Genomic DNA, 24,541 nt, shown 5'->3' with positions numbered 1-24,541 from the left:
CACCATACTACCTAGATATGTGAAGTGGTCTACCACGTTAAGGGGCTGTCCGTTTACAGTGATCTTTGGGGCTGAGTATGTTTTATTGGGTGACTTCTGGAACATTACTTCTGTTTTCCCGAGGTTTATAGATAAGCCGAAAGAGGCAGCAGCGTATGCAAATTCATTTGGCGCGTTCTGGAGATCATGTTCATTGTGAGCTAGCAGGTCGCAATCATCGGCAAAGAGAAGCTCTGTTATGACCATCTCATTTGTTTTTGTATAGGGATATGATTATGGAATCTCGAAGTTCAGGTGAACCACGCACTTCTCCCAGCATAGATTGAACAAGTCTGTTAGCCTCTCAGTTCGGGCGACACCACCCATTTAAAATATTTCAGCTGGAAGTCCATCAGAGCCAGGTTCTTTGTGTTTTTTTGAATTGCTGTCTCAATTTCCTCAAATGTCGGTGGTTCGTCAAGCTCCTCTCATAATTTTCTGAGGGACATTTGCCAGCGATTTTACAGATACGTGCCTTTTATCACCAAATAGCAGACTGTAGTGTTCTGTCCAGAAATTTAGTATGTCCGCCCTGCTAGTTAATAGGGTAGAACCATCAGATGATCTTAGCGGCACTGTAGTCTGGTAAGTTGGGCCATAAGCACATTGAAGAGACTCATAGAAAGAGTGTGTGTCACCAGAATAAGCATGTCTCAAGCCACCAATTATCTCAAGATTTATTTTGGATTATAAAAATGATTACTTAGTTAAATTTATCTTAAAATTTCTCATTCGTAAAAGACCAAATAATAAGGTGGACTTTACTTAGACACAATTACAAAGCAGGCATCAGCCCCTAATCCTAATGGCCTCAGTGGACTTAAAATTGCCTTAGTTGAGGGACTATGATAAGTTACTGTTCCAGGAAGTGATTAACATTATCAAGATCATAACAATTGCTTTGTGTTTATACTTCTATCTTGGTGACCTTAAGAAGTGATGTTCAAAATCATCTTTTAGTTCCTAGTCAAATTGTAACAACTCATGGGTTTCCAAAAACAGTTTATTATTTGAAAGTTCTTTATAAATTTATGTCTTTTTATAATTTAAAAAATATGTAGACTGAAACTCTGTCTCACTGACAAAAAAAAAAGGATAAGAAATATTGAAATAAAATTTTACTAGATAGTAGATTTCATTCAATACATTGACTTACTTTCATTGCTTATAACTTTCTCCTATTAAAAGGGTCATAAATCTCATACTTTAAACATTAAGTATCACAATCAAACAATGCCCAAGGGAAATATAAAAACTCAGGCCATCCTCAAATCGTTTTCAAGGATGCACTGAAGGTATAATTTTTACAGCAATATACATGGACAATAGATGTAGGGTTAGAAAAGTTCAGCACAGTGATGCTGGACAAGTGCATTGAAAAAAAAAAAAGAGAGCTAAAATACAAAACATTTTGCCAAGCCTGGCTTTGAAGTCTCACTTTCAAAAGCCATAAAATGCAACAATGTAATTTTACAGCCACACATGAACCAAACTATTAGCCACACAATCATCCAATCATTATTTGAGACTTAGAAGTCAATAATGGTACTTATACAGACATAAACTCTCTCCATAACAAAGTCATGGATCCATTCCCACAACCACATTGTCTACAGCTGATCAATGACTAAAGAGATCAACAAACATGGACAGGGTAATACTGACTCACTAAATGACATGATTATATCAAATAAAAAATAAGGACTGTACATGGACAGCTGGTTTAATGTTGAAATGCTTTACTGAGCTAAACTGATTAGGTCAACAAACACATACAGCTATAAAAATGTTTAAAAAAATTTTTTCTTTTTGTTTACTTTGTAGAAGTGAGAAAGTAAACACTGTGTCATGGTTTATTTGTGATCCCAACAGCAAGTGTACTACACTAAATCAAAGCATTGTTGCACTAGTTAGATCACTCTTCATCTAAGAGACTGTAATTATACAAAAATATTTTTGATGACCAAACAGTTTCACTTGTATATACATGTTTTAGATAAAGTTTGAAACTAATGAATGGAAACTCTGGTCAATTAGTTTGTTGTTTCATTAAGATGGAACCACCAGAGAGTGAAATGACAAATCTGTCTCTCTTTCTTGCTTGGCATGTCCTTGTGTTACAATTTAGCATTCACTGTGACTGTCTTGGAGTGAATGTTGATACTGACAGCAGGAAGTCTTGGGACATCAATAAATTTGGCTGAAAGATTAAATGGACAAGTTTCAACTTTGAACAATATTAATCTTTCAATAGAAAATGAATACATAGCTGACTCCCTATACATTTAAAGCTTCCATAAAACATAAAAAGAGTGACTATCATGTAGCATTGAGATATTGTGCTCCATTTAAACTTGATAATAATATTTAAACTTGATATCTCTAGACTGCTAAACAACTTAAATTAAATCAAGACTCAATTCTAATATACAGTTTCACCATTGGAAAAATTTTGTTTGGACAAGTAAGACATTTATTGCAATAGCAGATAAAATGATGGGGGCAAGGTGGCTGAGTGGTTAAGCACTTGGCTTCTAAACCTGGAGTCCTGGGTTCGAATTTTGGTAAAGAATGGGATTTTAGATTTAGAGATTTTTAGGGCACCTGAGTCCATCCATCTCTAATGATTACATGACTTTAGTTGGAAAAAGTAAAGATGCTTAGTCGTTGTGCTGGCCACATGACACCCTGTTCAATAACCATTGGCCAAAGAAACAGATGACCTTAACATCATCTGCCCCATAGATCGCAAGGTCTGAAAGGGGAACTTTACAGAATGACACTAATATGGGAAGATTAATTAGTTCTGACAAAGTATTTCTATCAATTAGGTTTCTGCTTATTTCTCTTCATTTTCATCTAATAAGATTGAAAGGCGTTAGATAAATAAGCACAAGACATGGAAAGGCTGTTCTCAACTGGAAACCTAAAAAGAGCAGTAGGAGACAGAGACTACCCTCCAGAGCAAGGTTCTTTCTCTCCTAATCTCTACCATTGTTGATGTGACCCCATTCTTTCAGCCAAATCGACATGATCGTTGAAGCTTGAAAATTTAGTTGTTTTGTTTTCTTTCCTCTCATAATGTTTTTAATAACTTTTTATTTAATCTTGAATAGTTTCCCTTTGGACAACATACAGATTTTTAAATTTTCATTGTGTTTTTACAAAAAAAGATGTTTTTAAAGAGTGGGGGCTTATAAAAAAAGGCCTATTTTTCTATTATAATTATTCGTTGGCATAGGAGTGATGAGTGAGCAAAGAAAATTAATTTATATGTTTTATATATGCTATATATTAGGTTTTTTGAAAATATGAATAACTATCATAAAAAAAATACTTTTAGTTCAAATTGTACAAAAAATATTGCCTATTCCTAGTCAAGATCTAGTTCTTAAGAGACTTGTACAGTCTGTAAGTTTTTATTTTTAAATTCCATAAACCAAAATAAAATTTCACTTTGGTTTTATCAGCATCAATGTGTTTTATCTTTAAAAAAAAAATATTTAAAAAAATTAAAAAAAAAAAAATACCCAATACTCAATATAACATTTTCTGATGACAAAAAAAAAGTTACTGAAGTTTAATAATAACAGGTAATGAAATAGAAATGAGCAAAATGGATAATTCTATCGGAAAATAATCAAGGAGAGAAAGAGTTAAACATGTCTAGATATAAATAAGAAAATCTGCAGCTTTTTTTTTTTTAAGATTTGACACGGCTTAGAGCAGATGATACAATTACATTATTATGGCTATAAATATAGAGTAAATGTAAAAAAAATCAGTTGACTGCATGCTTTTGTTAGTTTGTAATATTAGTTACTTTATAAAAGAATGACAATGACACTTCACCCCATTCAATTAACCAGGATCTCTGGATCCAAATGACTTGTTAAAAAAGTATATCAGCTTTTGTGTCTTGTAAACTAAACCCAGAATATAATAGTACAGCAGTACACAGCAGTACAATCAAAACAAGATTTCCATCATTAGCAATGAAAACTATTCACTGGGTTGAGAAGATTTTGTTTCAGCCAGAGAACTTTGTAGAATGTTAACAGCATACAGCAATTTATACAGTGCTAATACTTTTGTTATAATATGATTAAGACTTGAGCAAAAGATTTTGAAAGTTAATATTCAAGCTGACTGACCTAAGTTCTCTGTGACGTTGGACAACTGTCTTGTGTTAGGATACATGTAGACCACTCCATCTCTTCTTTCCTTGATGACTGCACCCATGTGAAACAGAGCCTGCAGTCCATTGTTCATCATATCCAATGACAGAATCTCATAATGTTGTTTGATCACACCTTCCTGTAGCAGGCGGGCAGTCAACATCTGGGTTTCTTTCACTACAGTTTTCTGTGTTTTGGCCAATGGCTTGCCAGCTACGTTGGGATGGTTGGACAACAAATACTGGCACAATATCTGTAGAGGAAAAAATGTTTAATAAAATATAGGCATGAAATATTTATAAACATGAGAAAATCCTTTGCAGTTCAAACATCTGATATATTGTACAGACAGAAAACTTATTTTAAAGTAAAAAAGTTAAGTTCCCTTTTCAAACCTTGCAAACTATGGGGCAGATGATGTATAGATCATCTTTGTCTGTGGTCCACAGTTAACAATGGTGTCATGAGGCCTGCACAACGACCAACCAACTTTACTTTTCCCCAACTAATGTCAGGTTCCCATTAGAGCTGGATGGATTTATAGGCGCCCTAAAGATCCTGAAATTGAAAACACCAGTCTTCACCAGGATTGGAACCATGGGACCCCTCAGGTTGGAAGGCCAAGCGCTTTACCACTCAACCACAGCGCCTCTTAAAACTTATTTTGGTAATATCAAATGTCTTATGTAAGCAACATTTGAGGGGGATTTCAGAGATGGAAAGATTTGAATACAAATAAAATGAGCAGAGAGAGAGAGAGAGAGAGAGAGAGAGAGAGAGAGAGAGAGACGTTCATCGTGAATATAACTGAAGTTGGTTCATCTTGAAATCAAGAATGCAATGGGCAAACCAAAACCCTTGAGTAGAGACTTGGAGTCGAGCTGTAATGATGCGGTCACTGACCGGCTTCCAAGCAATTAGCGCTGAAGCTGCTATTTTAGACATGATGATTCCTACACCACCAATGTGCTCCTTATCATGTCCAGAATATATTATTGTCTTGCCATCATTGATTATTTGTCCACTGGATGAGTAGAGTAGAGATTGTACATAAAAGAAAGTAATAAATATTGCTTGATGCTGACTTAGAATTTTAAAATATCTTTGTATTGCAAGTGCTACAATCAGCTAAGTTTCCAAGTCAGGTGGCATGTTAGCTAACAACATACCCAGTAGCCTAAGAGGAATGGTTCAAACATCTGGCTGTAGAAAGTGGTCAGCTTGTTAACAGACTGACCAATGACCACTTCATCAAGCTCCATCACAATCCCACTTGTGTGAGTTAATGTTCTGAGAGATAGGTCAAAATCCTAAAAGAATAAAAAAAAATTATTTTATGTTTTTTTTTGTTTATTGTAGAACAACAGCCTTAAATGAAAAATTATGAATCAATATGTAAAACTTCTATGGGCTGGTCAGAGGTTTTATAGACTTGTACAGCCACTGTGTCTCTATCAAAGGATTTAATGTACAATGTTTATATTGAAATCAAGTTTTTCATTTAGTGAATGAGGTCTGAATAACAAGATGGGATCACAGTCACTCTCCTCAAACGGGAAAACAGAAGGAGCTACCATTTGTATTTTATACTTCACCAATAATCATTATCTGCCCTGATCTGAAAAACAGATACTCTTCTGTTATACCGCCCTTAACCCATTAGCTCCTTCTGCAGTCAGGAACGTTTTCTCATTTTAGTCCTGAACCTAAATCTCTCTTTCCTTTTAAATAAAAGATTTCTTCTAGTCTCGTAACAAGCATGATTACAAATCACTGTGGAGATTACCGATTTTATTTTAAATAAAATCTGGAAGATTCTTTTTTTTATTGCTTAATTAATTTTTCAAACAAACAGGCCCATAGCCCCAGTGTATAAGCCCCCACCTGGGAAAATTAGTATTTTTTATTTTTTTTATATTCTAAAGGTAATAAAGTTTTGTTTTTTTTTAAAATAGACATGTTATATTTTATAAAGTTGTTTGTTTATTTATTAGTATTAGATCTTAAATTTGATTTTTTTTTGAAAATATTAATTTTTAGGATTTTTTTTTACTCAGTTACTTTTCTTTGCTTAGGGTGTGGGAAGGGTTTATTCCTAATCAGAAACAGGAGCTATAGAGTTAAGGTCCAAACAGGGAACAAAATTATATATTATTAAAAATTATAAATAAAAACTTACTATTCTACTACTGCCAGGAACAAAGACAAAATCTTTAGACAAGAGCTGCTCCAAGAAACAATATTTGGTAAAGAGATCATCTGAAAAACAAGTTCAAAAGTAGGTACAATAGAGTTCAACTAACAAAGTACAAGTTTTATATCAATATATACACTTAACAAGAGTACACTCACCAATAGATAATCTCTCTGAGGTGCAGCTATTCACAGAAATGGCAATCATAGCAGGCCTTACAAACACATGAAGAATGTGATTACGGTACAGAGATAGCATTAGATGCTGTCCAGCTGGTGAAATAAAACATTTTTAAAATTGAACTTGTACATTGGAAAAATAATCAAAGACATAGTGAGGGATAAATGTATCAACAACTTAGTCAAACCTGATCCAATTGAACATATTTTATGAACATGTAGTTCCTACTACTTCAAAGTTTCTCAAATGCCCCCAGCCCTAACTCTGTTATATGGTAATAAATTACTCTTCTTCTAATTAAAATGTTAGTAGATTTATAGATCTTGTGAATATGTCATCATCATCATCATCGTCAAACTCCATTTGAGTGATGGCTTGAGAGGCTTAAATCCTCTCTTGCAAAAAGCCCTGGACAGAAACCCTGTTGTTTTGTGTAGTGCATACATGTCACCATACAGGTTGAGAAAGTCTAGGGCAGTCAAAAAGAATATGAGACATGGTTTCCTCTTCTTCCCAGCAGCGGGGAATATGTCAGCTTAGATGAATATATTTTGCTTTTGTGAAAAAAAAAAGTGTTGATAGGACCATGGTCCTGCTGTCTGTTGTTAGCATTCATAGAAATTGGCATAACAAGTATGTTGGGGTTTTTTTTCAATAGAAAGAGTAAGCCTAAACCTAGTGTTTGAGAAAGGGCCAATGTTTTACTGTATTTATACACAAATAAATAAATATAAAACAAAAAGAAAAACATAACAAATACTTTTTAAAAAAGTACAATACCTCCTTTATACTACTTATAGAGCAATTAGTTTGATTTTAATAACTAATGAAGGTTAGATTTTAAAAAAAAAGGGAAAATTGTTTTCTCTCTCCCTCCCCATTCCAAATTATAGCAGTCGGACTCAAATATTCCCAATGTGGCCATATAGCTAGTAATTCTTTTCCCAAAAATTGATGTCAAATTTCTAGGGAAATCGATAGAGCCGTTTTCAAGAACCATGTCCAGTTTCCAGTTGTTTTCCTAATGCTTTTGCCAATGAATGTGCAAGCTGAATAGAGGTATTGTAAAAATGTGAGGTAAGAATAAACACAGAAGGAAACCTTACTTAACAGTACCTGTGATCATCATGGCATCAGTGGCCTTTGTATGTGCAGGTGGTGCCACGCTGACTAACTCCACAACATCATCTGTGTTGACTCTAACAATGTTACTGTGAAGCTTGATGTTTGCTCTCAATACAGACTCGGCTGTTTCTGAAGCTGCCAGACACACAAGAAAACACAACAAATGGATACCCAGAACATTAAGTTAAAAGAGATTTGAAAAAAGAACTAGAATTATGTGTAAATCAAGTTTCTTTTAAACAAGCTGAATAGAGGTCAGTGATGTACCCAAAGAAGGTGTTAAGGTGTATATTCACACATATTCTCTCTATTGTAATTATTTTTTTCAAATTTTTACTAATTCTCAACTTTTGGACAAGTATTTCAAATTCAACCATTAAGACCACATGAACCATGTATTAAAATACATTGTTGGATTCGAGTCCATTAACTAGAAAAACATTTTTAAAAAAAACTTGAAAAAAAAACCTGCTTACATTTAGATGTAATTGTATCAATTAGTTTGGATCAGTCATGTAATTATATGTATAATTAACCTAGATATATAAATCGGTGTGATACAAATATTTTTACCAATTGTTTTTGTTTAGCTTTTAGCTTTCTCAATATGCTATGATCTTATCACTTGTCTGGACCAGTTGGGAAAGGGAGGGAAGAGATGGAGGTATCTTGGTGAATGTTTAGGTGATCATTTAAAGTATGATTTCTTTCCCTTGTTCAAGATACTAAACAAAATAATTAATTACTGATACTTAATTAACTAATAAATATTTTTCTTGATTCTTGTGTTGTCAGGTAAAAGATATAATAATTGCAAAATTTCAACTCATTCTGGGTGTGGGAGAAATAACATGTACAAACTTTTTGCCAGACAGACAGAGTGAAATGCTTAGTAAAAAGTACTTGTTTTAAACTGAAATAACGTGTGAGGTGTCTACCTGGCCAGTCAATGTATGCTCCCATGTTGGACGCCTGTCTTTTGACCCACTCTACTTCCTTGGCCAGCTGGCGAACTGATATGCCTTCCTGGCACTGCATTAGCACTGCCGCCATCATATTCCATGGGGAGACCACCATGTGCTTCTGGTGTGTTAGCACCATATGGTGACCTAATTTCTTAATTAAATCCTGTTCCTGATTTGTCAAACTAGCTATGTACCTGCAAGTTAAAAAATATACAGTAAAAGATATAGGAAGAAATAAATAAAACCTATTCACTATAAAAGTGGCTAATAATTAAAAAACTACTAAATGGATGAATTGTGTTTAAAAGACTAGGAACAGCTACACATAAAGAAAAAAAAAAAAAGATGAGCATACCTTGGAGCTAGATTATGAAGGCTACGATCCACTAATCCTTCAGAATATTTACGTATGGAGATAGGCTCTCCAAAATAAATATGAACGTTGCCGAAATCATCTTCTAAAATTTTTCTTGCTTTGAAAAGACCCTGAAGACAAGAGTTATAATGCAATATAAGAAAAGAACGAATCCCTATTGAAAACAGTGTGTTTTATATACAAAACAAATCTGTATTTCTGCCTGGTCAATGCAATCTAGAGGACACTTACTGATGTGGACTCCTTAGGTTTGGGCACACCCAGCAGCTCATAGGCATAAAGACTTTCTTCAAGAATCCTGTCATAACTAATACTGACAGGCACTACCATCACATCTGGTATGTGGGACTTGAAGTAAGGCTCTAGTGCTGCGGACAACATGCCTGTAACAACCAGAGTGACACAAAGACATTACACTCGCTCATTAATTTCAAACTAGTTGATGTGTTGTTCTTTTTTTTAATTTTAAAAACAAATAATAATAAATTACTAAATACAAAAAGTAAAAAGGGGAGACTATTTGTAAGAGAACTGGGCAACAAAAAAAAAATAAAAAGAGATTATCAATGAAGCTTGTAATTTACTCCTCAATACTGTGAAGTGATGAAAGCTGAGCTGGTTTGGTCATATTGTAAGACGTGACACTGTCAAAAGTCATTCTTCAAAGTGTTGTATAAAGAGCAGTAAGAAAGGGTCAACTGAAGAAAAGATGGCTGGATAACGTAAAAGAAACAACAAGGTTCTCTCATGATATCCTGCTCAGAACAGTTGCTGACCGGGAAAAGATTTGGTTACGCAAACTGACATAGCATCCCTACAATGAAAATAAAGGGATAGATGATGATGAATATTGTGAAGCTTTACAGATGAAAAGCATAAGCCACTTGGCTATCTATCATGAAGACTTGATGTAGACCAGCAATTTTATGTCTTAAGATGTATTTACTGAGCGTCCAAAGGATACCATTCCCCCAGTTCAGCATGCTCTACCATGAGAGATGCATTGTGCAAGAGCAATATTATATAAAATAATAGGACAATAATGATCACTGTTAATATTTTGCCTATTCAAATATAGACCAAATGTTTCATTTTTATTTTTTTCAATTCATTTTTTTAAATGCATTCTAAATATTAATTTTTTTTTAATGTACTTTTTTTTTTTTTAAATCTGATAAGCTTTTATATAAAATAAACACTTACAGAACAAAAATAAACAAAAGTTTTATTTCAGTATTGAAGTTTAGTTTTAAAGTGTTCCCTCGCTTCTGACTCACCAAATTTTGGAGTGTAAGACTTTGAAGTTCTGCTCCTTGTTCCCTCAACATAGAATTCAATGGGAGAATCTCCATTACAGATATGAGTCTGCACATATTCTGTAAACACTGCCCAGTACAAGTGGTCATCACCAAAACTGCGTCGAATGTAAAAAGCTCCAGAGTTTCTAAGTAACCATCCAACAAACTTCATGCCTAAGAAGTCTACAAGAGTCATTTGAAGGAAAATGTGGTTAAAAAGAGAACTATCTATTCTGCAGCTTACATTAATGCAAAATCTGAACAAAAATATTAAGATTTAAAGGAAACGGCTTAATATAATCTGGCTTTCAGAAAATGTGACATCTACTAATCTGGATTTGTTATGACCAATGTCAAAGGATGACAATAATCTGCACTTGTCAGTTACTACTAAATTATTTTTTTGAAAAGAAATGTATCTTACCCATAGCAGCAGCAATGACAGGCAGAGGAAGGTCATAGTGATAGAATACGTAAGACATTAACAAGAAGTCCATATAACTTCTGTGGGAGGGCATCAGAAGGATAGGGTACTCTTTGACCATGCCTCTTACCTACAAGTAACAAAAAGTTATTTTTAAAAATTCCATCAATATTCAAGTTACAACATAAACATTTTGAAAAATAAAAAGGTATCACAGTCAAAGTTTTGGATCCTAAACTGCATAGGATGTTTTAAATGGCTAATGGTTTAGATAATATATATTGACAGTATGATAATGTTTCTTGTTAATACATTAAAACAATATGATGGAGTTTCTGGTACTATATAATAGTGTATTAAGTCTATTTCAAATTACTGTTTTATCTGTCAAATATTTCTCATTTAAAAAAATTTAAAATGCTTTGTTTATGACAAACAAAATTTCTTTTGACCTTTTAAAATTTTTTTTTCCATTCAAGTCTTATAAATTCAACATACTAAAATACAACCTTTGAAAAGACTTTAAGTGATAGCAATCAACTTTCAGAGTTCCCTCTCTTACCTTCTGTATGCCATCAACATTCACATATATCCGCTGATACAGAGCTTTAAATATCTTTACAAGGACAAAAGCAAAGCTTCGGATGGCACCCATGTTTTGATTGTGGGCCATCTCATCCAGGATTGCAGAGGCTTCTGCCATAACTTCACTTCTAGGTAATTTGGTTTCAATGCAAGCCTGCGAAAAGAGGAAAAATTGGTTTCATTGAAAACTGCTATAAGAGGGAAATTAACTCTGCATGAATGTACAAAAGAAATCATATATTTAAAAACTTTTACCATGGGACCTTTTGCACTAGGATTTTTCTTACATGTCCATTCAAAAATAAGATTGTGTGAATGTTATATTCAGATATACTTATTGTTACAAACCTATGGAAAATGATGTGATAACAAATGTCTCCAGTTTAAATGTGTCACAGGTTCGTAAGGAAACTCAGGCAAGAAAAGAAAATGTTAACTTTTGATTAAACTATAAAAATCTTGAATACAATGTACAATTACAATATCAAATAAAAGCAGTTAATCCAAGTATAATTATGTGAAGTAATAAAATGTCTAGGGGGTGTGGTGGCCAAGTGGTAAAGGGCTTGGCTTCCAAACCAAGAGGTCCCGTCTTCGAAACTCTGTGAAGACAGGGATTTTTAATTTCAGAATTTTAAGGATGTCCCTGAATCCACCCAACTCTAATGGGTACCTGACTTTGGTTGGGGAAAATAAAGGCAGATGATCATTGTGCTGGCTAGATGACACCCTGCTCGCTAACAATGGCCAAAGAAACAGATGACCACATCATCTGCCCCATAAATTACAGGGGTAGTTTACTATTACTTTTTTATTAAAATGTCTAAAACTACCAGCATATGTTTGATCAAATAGCTCACATAATATTTCTTTTACATTGTCTTAACTGTTTTGTTTTTTTTACAGGAAATACTATTGAATCAGTTGTCTTGAAACAATTTTTAAAAAAAAAAGATTCTTTAGAAATTTGTACAATGGCCAAATATTTGGTTCGTCTCTACAACTTGAAAAATACAATTTAGAAATCTGTATTACAGTTGCATAAACTTAAGTAATCGCTGTTGCAAGTAATCGCTATTGCTTATCATAATAAAGGTACTTTTTCAGTAAAATTTCAATGCTAAAACGTTTTTTCAAACTGACCTGTTCAATTGCATACTGAACCCTATCACTGTTCATGACATGCTCTTTAATCTGTGAAGGTGTTCGCCGCTTATTAAGTTTAAAGGCAGGCTCATCACGAGCTCTCAAGCAGTAGCGAAATTCACCATTCAATCTGCGCTCCTCCAAGATATCTTCAAACATATCCTTCTGTCTGGCAGACACTAACTTAGGATCATCTACAAAAAAATAAAATATATTGTAAAAAAAAAAAGTTTAAAAATGATCATTATACTTTTTTATGGATTACATTTTGCATAATTTTAATAATTTAATGGATCTTATTATTGTTTTGTTTAGTTCAATACATTGTATAATATGATTGTAATTTTGTCATTCACCTTGAAGGATATAAGATTAAAAGCCATTTATAGAGGCACATGAAAAGATTTTCTCTACACATTGATTATATTTATAAACCCTTTGTTTAATATTGTAAAATTAAGAGACGTAGTGGTTGAGTGGTAAAGGGCTTGGCTTCCAAATTGAGGGGTCTCGGGTTTGAATACAAGTATAGACTGGTATTTTGATTTTTTGTGATTTTTAAGGTGTCCCTGAGTCCACCAACTCTAATAGGTACCTGACATCAGTTCAGAAAAGTTAAGGTGGTCGGTCATTTTACTAGCCACATAACATCCACAGAAACAGATTAGCTTTATATTATTTGCCCCATAGATTGCAAGCTCAGAAAGGGTTACTCTATTTTTACTTTACATTTGATCATTTCAATTAAAAATAAAAGAAGCATGGGAGGTACTTTCTTTTTATATAATAAAGAATTTCTTTAGTAAAAAAAAAATATTTATCCTTTCTAAGGTAACACAACAATGTAGGAAACACAACAGACTAGTCATTTGACTTAAAATAAAAACTCAGTACCCGCTAGAGTATGTTTGTATTTGAACTGGATCTTTTTCACAGATGTCAAGATCTTTATCAGTTTCTGTAATCTCATATTTTGAGTACAAAGTTTTCTTTTAAAGAATATTCAATGCCAATGCTTTCTGCCCACAAAAAAAAGACCATAAAAGCACATCTTGGCAATTACTTGCCTAAATAAATCAGTAAAACCAATGAATTAGAAAGATTTAAATCACTGATCAACATCATAAGGCATGGACGTAATAATCATTTTGTATCGATATTCTTACTCATTACCCTGTCTATTTATTGTCTAACGGTTGCAAGAGGGAAAAAAAATAATGCACTAAAAATAGAGCTTATTGCAAACTTATGCCATTATATACAGTTTATATTGTCAGTGCTTGGCTTCCGAACCTGGGGTCTTGGGTTCGAATTCTGGTGAAAACTGGGACTTTGAATTTCAGGATATTTAGGGCATCTCTGAGTCCACCCAGCTCTAATAGGTACCTGACTTTAGTTGGGGAAAGTAAAGGTGGTTGTGATGGCCACATGACACCCGGCTAGTTATCTTGCATGTTAATTATTAAGTCATTGATTTTCCTGGCTGATTCAAATCTATATTAACTATATATAATGCTTGTCTTTCAAGTGCAAAGATAAATGAGGAGTGCAGTATTTTTAGTGGATATGCGGGGCCCAGCTATATTCTACATATTTGCCACATAATAAGGCTTGTCTTCGAGTCCAAAGATTAATGAGGAGTGCAGTATTTCACATGGCCACACAGCCAATAATGCAACCTTGATATTTTGCTACATCCAGAGCAGACATGTCCTCGGCAGTGGATTCTCTTGCCACATATAACGCAGACAAAACTGCTGTTATATTATCAATATACAATATATTTTATCTATTTACATTATAGTATAATCAGACATACTAATTAATTTTATTCTATAGATACCTTTACTGATCCAGGAATTGCGTGACTGTTCTGCCATATTTATTTAGACTAGATCCAATTTAGCTATGTGATGCTGATTTGTTAATTGTACACAGAGCCTTAAGGCTTTATCTAAAGAGTTTAGGGTTGTACTTTAGATCTAGAAATGAAGCATAAAGTATATATATATATATATATATAGAGAGAGAGAGATAATATCTAGATCTCATCTGACTCTTAGCTTAGTAGATATAGTCATTATATACTATGTATGCTATTGGAGCAGGGTAGGGGTGGGGGCAACCCATTCCATGCTATATGTAGCACTCGGGAAGAAGGAGCATTTGTACAAATTTGTCCTAGCATATGGAACGAGGAATGTGCCTTTATCTTTGTGTCTTTCTAAGTATTTTATAAGGTTTTGTTTTTGCATTAATTTGAAGATTACGGTTCAATGTTTAATGTAAAATTGCTACTTTACTTTTAAGTCTTCTCTCCTGAAGGGTCTCTAAATTGAATGATTTTACTAAAGGTGTTGCTCTAATCAAATATGAATATTTATTTAAGTGACAATGCAATATAACAAGTTTCTACTTTGTTTTAGTTCTAGAATCTAGATCTGTATCTATCTAGAATCTATGTATACATAAATCTAATAATGATTCATTTATCATCATTTAGATCTAGAGTCGAGGTCATCATCAATTCATTCATCTTAATCATCATCTTCATCTCACCACCTCTACCTGTGGTCCGGTCTGAGACAAAGGCCACCAACCAGCTTTCTCCAGGCGTCTCAGCGAGTCTCTCCAACTGTACCCATGTCTTACCCATCTGCTTCCAAATCGCAGCGCCATGTACACTGGGCAGTCCCCTCTTTCTATTTCCTTGAGGGTTTCAGGTTAGGGCTTGCCGAGTTATGTTGGATGCAGGCTTGTAAAGGGTGTCACCTCTCCATTTCCAGCATCTCTGAAGGATATCTACTTTAATGAGCTGCTGCTTTGTTCTCATTCATGATCTTGTCTGGCCAGCGGATCATACGAATCTTCCTTAGGCAGGTATTGATGAAAACCTGATGGTTCTCCAGGTCTCTGCTCCATAAAGTAGTATAAGCTTAACAATGGCATTGAAGAGCCTGATCTTGGTGGTGGTGCTTATTTCCCTAGATCCCAAGGTGTTCTTCAGGTGAAGGAAGGTTGATCGAGTTTAACCAATGCGGGTTCTGAAATCTGCATATATCTGTAATTTCTGTTCCTCCATGGTTGTCTAGGATACTGGCGAGTTTGGTGAAGTTTTCCACCTCTTCCAGTGCCTCACCTTGGACTGTAATGGGTGCGTTGTAGGATGCCTTTATCTTGAACACTCTGGCTTTCTCTCTGTTTATGGTAAGCTAGAATGGGTCTTAACATCATAATCATGTCATGCCATATAATATGGTAGTCTTTTTTATTAGATCTAGTGTCTAATATACAGACGTTACTTCAAAAAAGAAGATGACTACATCCTACGCGTCATGCATTCAGTCATGCATATTAACCAATTACTTAAATTCTGCCAAGTCACTGGTTTTCCTGGCTAGCTCATGCAACCCATTCCATGCTCTAAATAGCACTAGGGAAGAAGGAGCATTTTTACAATTTGTCCTAGCATATGGGACGAGGAATGTGCCTTTATCTTTGTGTCTATCTGAGTATTTTAATAAATTTTGTTTTTGTATTTTAAGATTATGGTTCAGTGTTTTATGTAGCCTATAATTGCTACTTTACTTTTCAGTCTTCTATCCTGAAGGCTTTCTAAATTTAGTGATTTTACTAAAGGTGTTACTCTAGTCAAATGTGAATATTCGTTTGTTATGAATCTCACTGCTCTATTTTGTGTCTGTTCCAGTTTCTTAATGTTTTCTTGAGTTGAGGGGTCCCAAACAGAGGATGCCTATTCTATTATTGGCCTAACCAAGGTTAAATAACATTTTAGTTTTATGTTCTTATTTGATTTATAGAAATTTCTTTTAATAAACCCTAATGCTTTGTTTGATTTTTTGATAGCTTCATCAATATGTGGATTCCATGAAAGTTTTTCATTTATTATAACACCTACGTATTTTGTGTTTTTAGTCTGTGTTACAGGTTTACCATGAATAAGATAAGTGGAATTAATTTATTTTAGTTTTTTTTTTGTTACTCTTAATAACTGACATTTTATGGGTGGAAAGACATGCTCCAATTTGATTCCCATTTCTGTAATTCATCTAATTCTCTTTGTAAAATTTCTGTATCTTGTGTAGTTTTTATTGTTCTATATATTATGCAATCGTTTGCGAATAATCTGACTTTTGTTCCTGAACTAATGCAGTTTGGTAAATCATTTATGTAAATTAAAAATAGTAGTGGACCTAAGACTGTTCCTTGAGGTATACCTGATTTTACTGTTATTGGTGTTGATTTAGAGCCATTTATTATTACAGTTAGTTCTCTCCCTATCAGAAAATCTTTAATCCACTGATGCAATTAATGGACCATCAATGCCAAAATATTTTAATTTTTTAAGCAAACTATGGTGGTGTGGTGAACTTTGTCAAAAGCCTTGGAAAAATCTAGTAAGATAGCATCAAATTGCTCACTATTATCTAAACCTTTTGAAAAATCATCAATTAGTCCTATTAGTTGTGTTTCACATGATCTATATTTCCTAAAGTTATGTTAAATGGAGTAAAACCATTATGTTTGTCTAAGTCAGGGGTTCTCAACCTGTGGGTAGTGACCCCCTTGGGAGGTCGATTGACGATTTGCGAGGGGTCGCCTAAGACCATCGAAAATATGGATTGTTATTGTCTATTCTACTATTGCTGTATGTGTGTGTGTGGGGGGGGAGGTCACGGCAGAGTGGGGGATTGTAAAAAGGGGTCGCCGAGCATAAAAGGTTGAGAACCCCTGGTCTAAGTGGTTTATGATGTTGCTACATATTATGTGTTCTAGGATTTTACAAGTGATACTGGTCTGTAGTTTCCTGGGTCAGATTTTTCTCCTTTCTTAAAAAGGGGGGTGATGTTTGCTTCTTTCCAATCCCTTGGTACTCTGCCTTGGTTAAGAGATGCCTGAAAAAGTATTTTAAACACTGGTGCTAGCTCATTGCTTAGTTCTTTGAGTAATCTAGCTGGAATACCATCAGGTCCAATGCTTTGGAGGGTTTAATGTTTGCTAATAGTTTTTGGATTCCCTTTTCTAGTACTTCTATATCTCCCATGTTGTCTACTTGGTTAAAATTAAGTAATATGTCTTTGTCTCCTGGGGCTGAGAATGCTGATGCAAAGTATTTATTTAAGATGTTAGCTTTAGTTTCATTATCATTATGTGATATATATATATATGTTACTCCAACTAATGATAATCTAGTAATAGTAGTTCTTCTAGATCTATTCTAGTTCTTTAGACTCCAGATCTATCTAATAATAAAAATATGAAGAAGATGATTATGGGGGTAGGGGGGTATTTTTTGACAATCTAATCAAGATTAATCTAATCCACTAATCATTATTCTTAGTATTCTTAGATCTAGTCAATCTACTATGAGTACTATCTAGTCTTAGTGAACTTAGTGACGTCTTAAATTATTATTAAATTAATTATAGACGTCTATGACTCTATCATCATAACATAAATGTCATAAATTATATTTTATTAAATAGTCTACTCTTACTCTTACTTAAGAGTCTTACTAAACTTACTACTTAGACTACTTAGAGTAATACTACTAGTTAATACTAGTAATAGAGTAGACAGACTTAGTCAGAAGAGAGAACATTAAATTAAATTAATACATGATTAGTATAGTCTAGACATTCTATAGATCTAGAACTAATTTAAAGAGAGAATAAGATTAAGTCAAAGAAAATTTATTTTTTCTTTATGAGATCTAGATTATATATAGATCTAAATCATTTTAAAGCTTTATAATTTATTAATTACTGCAGTCGGCATTTTTCTAAGACTTGGATCTATCTAGCATAGTAGCTATCTCCGTGGTCGGCAATCAGAAGCCAAAACAATTTATTTGATTGGCCAACAAGCATCAGACGTTTTTGTTTACAACCGAGCATGAGACATATTTTATGGTACAACTTTTGTGGGTACAAATTTATCTCACATTCTTTGGATCTTTATCTAATAAAGAAGTCCGATAGACATTCCTTAAAAATAAAAATCATAACGTTTCATATAGATCTAGATCTATGTATCATTGTCTACATTTTGTATACGTTTGTGTAAATATGATGCCATGAGATCCAAAAGACTAAGACAGTGTTTCCCAAACTGTGTTCCGCAGAGGACTGAATAGATGTCTCACGAATTACTAGTAGGCCACCGCGTGAAATTATCACTCTAATTAAAATTTAACAGTGATCCGCTAAAAACTCAGAATGTGCGAAGTGTTCCATTAAAGAAAAATTTTGGGAACACGCTGGACAAAGGTTTAATTATCTCAGGGTTGGAACCGGCTATTTCAGTCTCTGAAGAAAATGGATGCGCACAGATCAAGGGTGCAACCCCGTGCTTTAGAGGGTTGGAACCAATTAGATATAATTTAGAGAACTGAAACTGTGTCAATTAATTAAACAAGAAAAATATACTTAAAAAAGAAAACACTTTAAAAAAAAAGGTTTATCTAAGGGAAAGAACTCCGCAATTACAAGTATATCTCTCAATAATATAGAATTTATTTCCTTATATGATATCAAACAAAATAATTAATCGCCAGTAATAAATTGACTAATTAGTTAATTGTTTTTATTGATTCATAACTTGTCTATGCCAATGAATATATAATTGTGCAAAATTTCCACTTCATCCGAGAGTGGGTGTGGGAGAAATAACGTGTAGGCTACAAACTTTTTACCGGACTGATAGACAGACAGACAGAGTTGTGATATAAGAGAGAGAGAGAGAGAGAGAGAGAGAGAGAGATGACTGATAAAAAGGAATAGCTTGTGAACTCTATAAAATAAAATTGCGAACTTTATAAAAATAAAACAATTTAAAAAAAAAAACAGTAATAAATAAAAGTATCGTGAGAAACGTATTGGACAATACTTTATACTAACCAAACATTTGTGATTAGGTACATTGTATCAATCCATTAGTTTATGACTGTTGACAACTGTTGAATATTTTCAACTTGGTCGAAACGTTTTATTAAGTCGTGAATTTAGACCAACAAATATCGATTAAGCCAGAAGGTCTATGCCAGTGATACCCAAACCTCGGCCCGCGGCAATATCCGGCACACATAAGGTCTTGCTATCCATCTTCCCGAAACTTTTACCCACACTGCACGATGAGCCGCTGAGGCTCAAATCCATTGCTTCATTTTTTATTCGGGGATTGTGACCCGTGACACGCGGGTCAGAAATTGACAAGGTCCCCAGAATAAAAAAGGTAGGACACCTCTGATCTATGCAAATGTACAAGTGTGTATAGCCAACACTGCTACACGTGAATACGAACATCAGAAATGGTAATTTCCCCCTTTTTTTTTTTGTCTTATTAGTTTCAGGCGTTCAATCATTAAGAAAGATTAGAAAGACAATGGGTCAAAGGTTAAATTCAAATTCGCGGTCATGCTAGGAAAGTTGAATAGCTGACGACACAACAAGGCAGCATAGGCCTGTTTCTAGTTGTTGAAAAGTATATATTTAGGACTGATGAATATTTAAAAAAAAAGTCTGCTAATAAACTGCTCCAATATTCCCCCTCTTTCTTTCTCTCCCTCTCTCTCTCTCTCTCTCTCTCTCATTCTCTTTCTCTCTCATCTCTCTATTGCTCGCTTTACAGCTTGCAAAATTTGTTCATTTTTGGTTTACCAAGTCTCACACTAGAAATGACGACACATTTGCTATTGTCCTACTTGGGTCTACTCCAATGATTTTTAGGCCTATACCGGTAGCACAGATTAAAAGAACTAAGTGAAATATATTCATATACACCATGGGCGTAGCCAGGATTTTTTTTCGGGGGGGTGGGGGTGGGGGGGGGATTTTTTTTCTCCCCCCCCCCCTGCGAAAAAAATATATTTATATGTATGTATATGTGTGTGTGTATATAATCTTTATTACATTCTGACCCATCATTCTTTCGGAAGACGCTTATTGTGCCCTAGAATAGGTTCTTCCTGGAGTTAGTGGGAAAATTGTAGACTCCCTGCCATTGCTAGCAAGGGAGTCTGGGGGAGCGCTAGGAGTTTCACCAGCGCGGGGAGAAGCCCCGCCGCCAAGCACTATTTCTGATATTGAAAGCCAATAAAATGCATATTCTGAGGTATCTACAGTGCATTTTCCTGCTATTAAAAAGTTTTATTTCAAAAATCTAATGTGCTATTCTTACTGACTTAGACCCTCCCGCGTCGTTCGGCGCAAATGCCATCAAGCTGTTTTCACAAAAATCTGTCACTGGTAATGTCTGAAGCCTCTTCCTACCTGCTCTGAGGACCTCCATGAATGTGTGGCGCCAAGTTGTACTAGGATGTCATCGCAACTCTTCTAATGCCTAATTCATTTAGTCGGAGAACATGTCCCGCAAACCTCACGCGACGCTCTCTCACAATCTTACTAAGGGGTCGACTCCCAGTTCGGCATAGGATTTCCTTAATTTACAACCGATCTCTATAACTGACTCCTAAAATCTGTCTTAGCCATCTTTGTTAAGCCTTATTTAGTGTTTTTCAAACTATTCACTGCACTTTATTTATTGAGCCCCGCCACTTGTAGAAATGTGTAACCTCTCTTGAATACGCTCTTGGAATTAAGTGACTGTAGTTTGCTTTAGATTTTATATCGAAAAGTGAAGTTTTATCGTCAAAATCATCTGTTGGGGGTTTTAAACTAAAAAATCTCTGGAGTTATGTTTTTTTTTTTAATTCATAACCCCATTTAGCTACGGTCATAGAATTTAGTAGCTGTAGTTTGCTTTAGAATAATATTGAAGATAGAGGTTTTCCACCTCAAAACGCTCTGTAGGGGGATTTTAAACTCAAAACCATATGGATGGGTTTTAAACTTTAAAAAAAAAGCCATCTGTAGGAGAGGGATTTAAACTCAAAACCCCCAATTGTCTTGGCTACTCTCAAATAATTTTAGTGTGTATTTTGTTTTATATTGAAGAGGTATTTTTTAGCATCAAACCACTCTGAAGGGGGGGGGGTTAAACTCAAAACTCCTTTTGGCAACGCTCATAGCATTTTGAGTGCGTAATTTGCTTTTTTTCTTACTTTGAAGATGTATTTTTTAGCTTCAAACCCCGCTTGCGTGGGGTTTAAACTCAAAACCACTTTGGCTATGCTCATAGATTTCTGAGTGTGTAATTTTATTTTTTATATTGAAGAGCTATTTTTTAGCTTCAAACTTCACTGGAGGGGAGTTTAAACTCAAAACCCCTTTGAATACACTCATAATTTACTTTGTTTTTAATATTTAAGAGGTATTTTTTTACCTTCAAACCCCACTGAAGGGGGGTTTAAACTCAAAACTGAGTCAAAACCCATTTAGCTACGGTCATAACATTTTGAGTGCATAATTTGCTTTTGTTTTTCATACTGAAGAGGTATTTTTAGCTTCTAACCCCGCTGAAGGGGGGTATAAATTCAAAACTGAGTCAAAACCCATTTAGCTACGCTCATAACATTTTAAGTGCGTATTTTCCTTTTTTGAAGAGGTATTTTTTTTAGCTTCAAACCCTACTGAAGAGGGGTCGGAGGTTAATTCAAAACCCCTTTGGCTACGCTCATAGAATTTTGAGTGTGTAATTTTCTTTTTTTATATTGAAGAGGGGGTTTATCGGAAATTTTGGAAGGGGTTTAAAAATCAAAATCTTCCTTAACTGTGCTCGTGAAATTTGGGTGATTGTCGTTTGCATTTTTTTTTTTGTTATAGAAGAGGGGAATTTAACTGCGAACCCCCCTGGTAGGGGGTTTTAAACTTAAAACTCCCCTGGTAGGGGTTTTAAACTCAAAAACCCCTAATAGGGGGTTTTAAATTCAAAACCTTCTTTGCTGTGCTGGGGCAAGTGATAGTTTAGTATTAAAATCTACCTAAAATAAACAAAATCAAAGCAAAAAATCTGTCACTAAATTGCGATTCCTCCCCCCTGCGGGGGGGGGGGATTTCATTTCGGAGGGGGGGAGGGTTGAACATCCCCCCGGCTACGCCCATGATATACACCGCCGCGTCTCTCTCTTACAGTTCTATCACGTGCAATAAGTTTGTGTCACTGGCGTAGCTAGCCATGTGTGAGTGGTGCGGGCGGCACGGGCATCATATACCCTATCCACGCCACTGGTTTGGGTACATCTGATAACTTTTAAATACGCCAGAAGTTTTCTTCTTATTGATGCCATCTCATCAGCATTTCCGCGTCGCCGAAACTTTGAATCCGTGAAACGTATAGAGCTAGACCTATAGGCGTAGAAAGGAGCTGAGATAAACACATTTTTTCCTTCATCTACAAAATGATGTACCGTTTTTAAAAGCATATGAAAGGTGTGTCTGTTCAAACATGATCAGAAACACGTGAATGTAGAATGGAAAGTTTAGACCTAAAGCAGTAAGACTCCAAGCTCCAGAAGTGTGTGATGCTTGAGAAGAACTAGCAGGAAGCTCAGATGATGCTCAAGGAAAACGTGAGGATCAATTCTTAGTAACGCAAATGAAAAAAGTATAGGAAACAATAGAAACTACATAAGACATTGCTATTATTAACGAATCTTCTCATGAACCCATTTCAGACCCCAGACTTTTTTTGACAAGGTATTGTAATATCTTCAACCACGGTTTATGCTGCTGAAGAAACATCAAAAATTCTTTCGATTTTTGTATAATTTTCAGAATATGACAAAGGACAATATCGGAAAATGGTAAGCCGATCTGGAGATAGCTCTAAGAAAAGAAATAGATGGATTATGGATATATGCTTTCTAAAGAAATGGAGACAATAAAGCCAATACTGCCTGCTAAGCAATAAAAGCCCAGGGAACTGTTTCAATATCTTGCTATTATGTTAGGTTTACGTTTACCGTATTCTCTAATTTGTTCATTAGGCCTATTTCAAGATTATTGTCATTTATTGATTACATTTCCAGTGACAGTCCCTTCTGGTGAAAGAAGCTTTTCAAAACTCAAATTGATCAAAATCATAGACATAATATTATATGTAGGTCTATTGATCAAAACCTTACTTAGATCAATGATTCGCAAAGAAGGATGGATCAATTTAGCACTTTTATCTATTTAATTCCCTATTAACAGAGACATCAATTTTCTAATGTTTGAATGTTTTATCGCTATTAAATAGTTTAAATGTTTCACAGCTATTAAAAAGTTGAAGGTTTCACCGCTATTAAATAGTTTGAATTTTTCACCGCTATTTAATATAGCCTCCATGCACTAAGGCTCTGTACTGGGATTAATCCCTTACAGCACGATCCAGGTATCTGGCAGTGTTCTGTAGGGTTCGCTTGTATCCGTACAAGGCGAGAGTCTCGCATGCACCAGTTCTGTTTCAAGACTAGTCGTATGTTCGATTGTGTTTCCGAGCACCCTGTATTCGTATAGGATGTAGTCTACTGTCTCATCATCTGTATGACAGTAACGACATATGGGATCGTGATTCTCTCGGATACGAGCGAAGTAGGCATCCGACAGTGTTCAGTGCGAAATCGTGCCAAAGTTGCTTCTGTCTAGACCACTGGTCTTTATTGTTTGGGCGTTTGAGAACTTTCCAGACTTCCCGCCCCGTGCTAGAAAGGTCCCAGCTTTTGTACCATTTTGACTTGATCCATTCACAAATCCTTGCTTTTGTGAGTTTGAGTTTTTGACACATCGGCACAATTTAGGCCATGTCGTGCCCGTAGTCCTTCAAGAATTACTCTCCCTAGAAGCGTTCCTAGCTTCGCCAAACTGTTGGCATTCTCGTTTTCTTTGATTCCACAATGTGAGGGAATCCATTGCATCACTATACCTTCACCGCTATTAAATAGTTTGAATGTTTCCCGGTTTCTTGTGTCTACTGTGCAGAGACAGAAAATTTTACAGATCACGAGAAGCTTTTGGTAACAGGTTTTGCATAAATATAGGGCCTACGTACATCACAGTTGTGGTTGTAAAGAAGTGTCCTCTTTCTTTTCTGAGAATGATTTTAAGTAATAAAAATAGTCCAAACAACA

At 34.9% G+C, this 24,541-nt stretch overlaps 1 protein-coding gene across 4 annotated transcripts in view; it reads right to left on the bottom strand.

Annotated features, from left to right (window-relative positions):
* Positions 1–1,028: 1,028 nt before the first annotated feature.
* LOC106073200 (dihydroxyacetone phosphate acyltransferase-like) overlaps positions 1,029–24,541 on the bottom strand; it is a 73,039-nt gene continuing 49,526 nt past the window's right edge. Inside the window, exons 2-16 of one of the 4 annotated variants that reach the window (XM_056022343.1) lie at positions 18,298–18,318; positions 14,354–14,492; positions 12,508–12,704; positions 11,342–11,518; positions 10,780–10,909; positions 10,335–10,538; positions 9,289–9,440; positions 9,037–9,167; positions 8,655–8,875; positions 7,708–7,851; positions 6,570–6,683; positions 6,397–6,476; positions 5,387–5,527; positions 4,194–4,470; positions 1,029–2,239 (exon numbers count right to left, since the gene is read on the bottom strand). In XM_056022343.1, the coding sequence (XP_055878318.1) occupies positions 2,157–2,239; positions 4,194–4,470; positions 5,387–5,527; positions 6,397–6,476; positions 6,570–6,683; positions 7,708–7,851; positions 8,655–8,875; positions 9,037–9,167; positions 9,289–9,440; positions 10,335–10,538; positions 10,780–10,909; positions 11,342–11,518; positions 12,508–12,704; positions 14,354–14,390 (2,088 nt within the window). In that variant the 5' untranslated portion in view covers positions 14,391–14,492; positions 18,298–18,318 and the 3' untranslated portion in view covers positions 1,029–2,156. Of the gene's footprint in view, positions 2,240–4,193; positions 4,471–5,386; positions 5,528–6,396; positions 6,477–6,569; positions 6,684–7,707; positions 7,852–8,654; positions 8,876–9,036; positions 9,168–9,288; positions 9,441–10,334; positions 10,539–10,779; positions 10,910–11,341; positions 11,519–12,507; positions 12,705–13,404; positions 13,530–14,353; positions 14,493–18,297; positions 18,327–24,541 lie in introns of those variants that run through there. The other 3 variants (XM_056022344.1, XM_056022342.1, XM_056022345.1) reach the window with 3 other exon arrangements.

Source organism: Biomphalaria glabrata, chromosome 3 (genome assembly GCF_947242115.1).
Source record: "Biomphalaria glabrata chromosome 3, xgBioGlab47.1, whole genome shotgun sequence".
Taxonomy (NCBI): Eukaryota; Metazoa; Mollusca; class Gastropoda; family Planorbidae; genus Biomphalaria; species Biomphalaria glabrata.
Note: the sequence above shows the minus strand (reverse complement) of the source record. Positions and strands in the feature narration are given on the sequence as shown.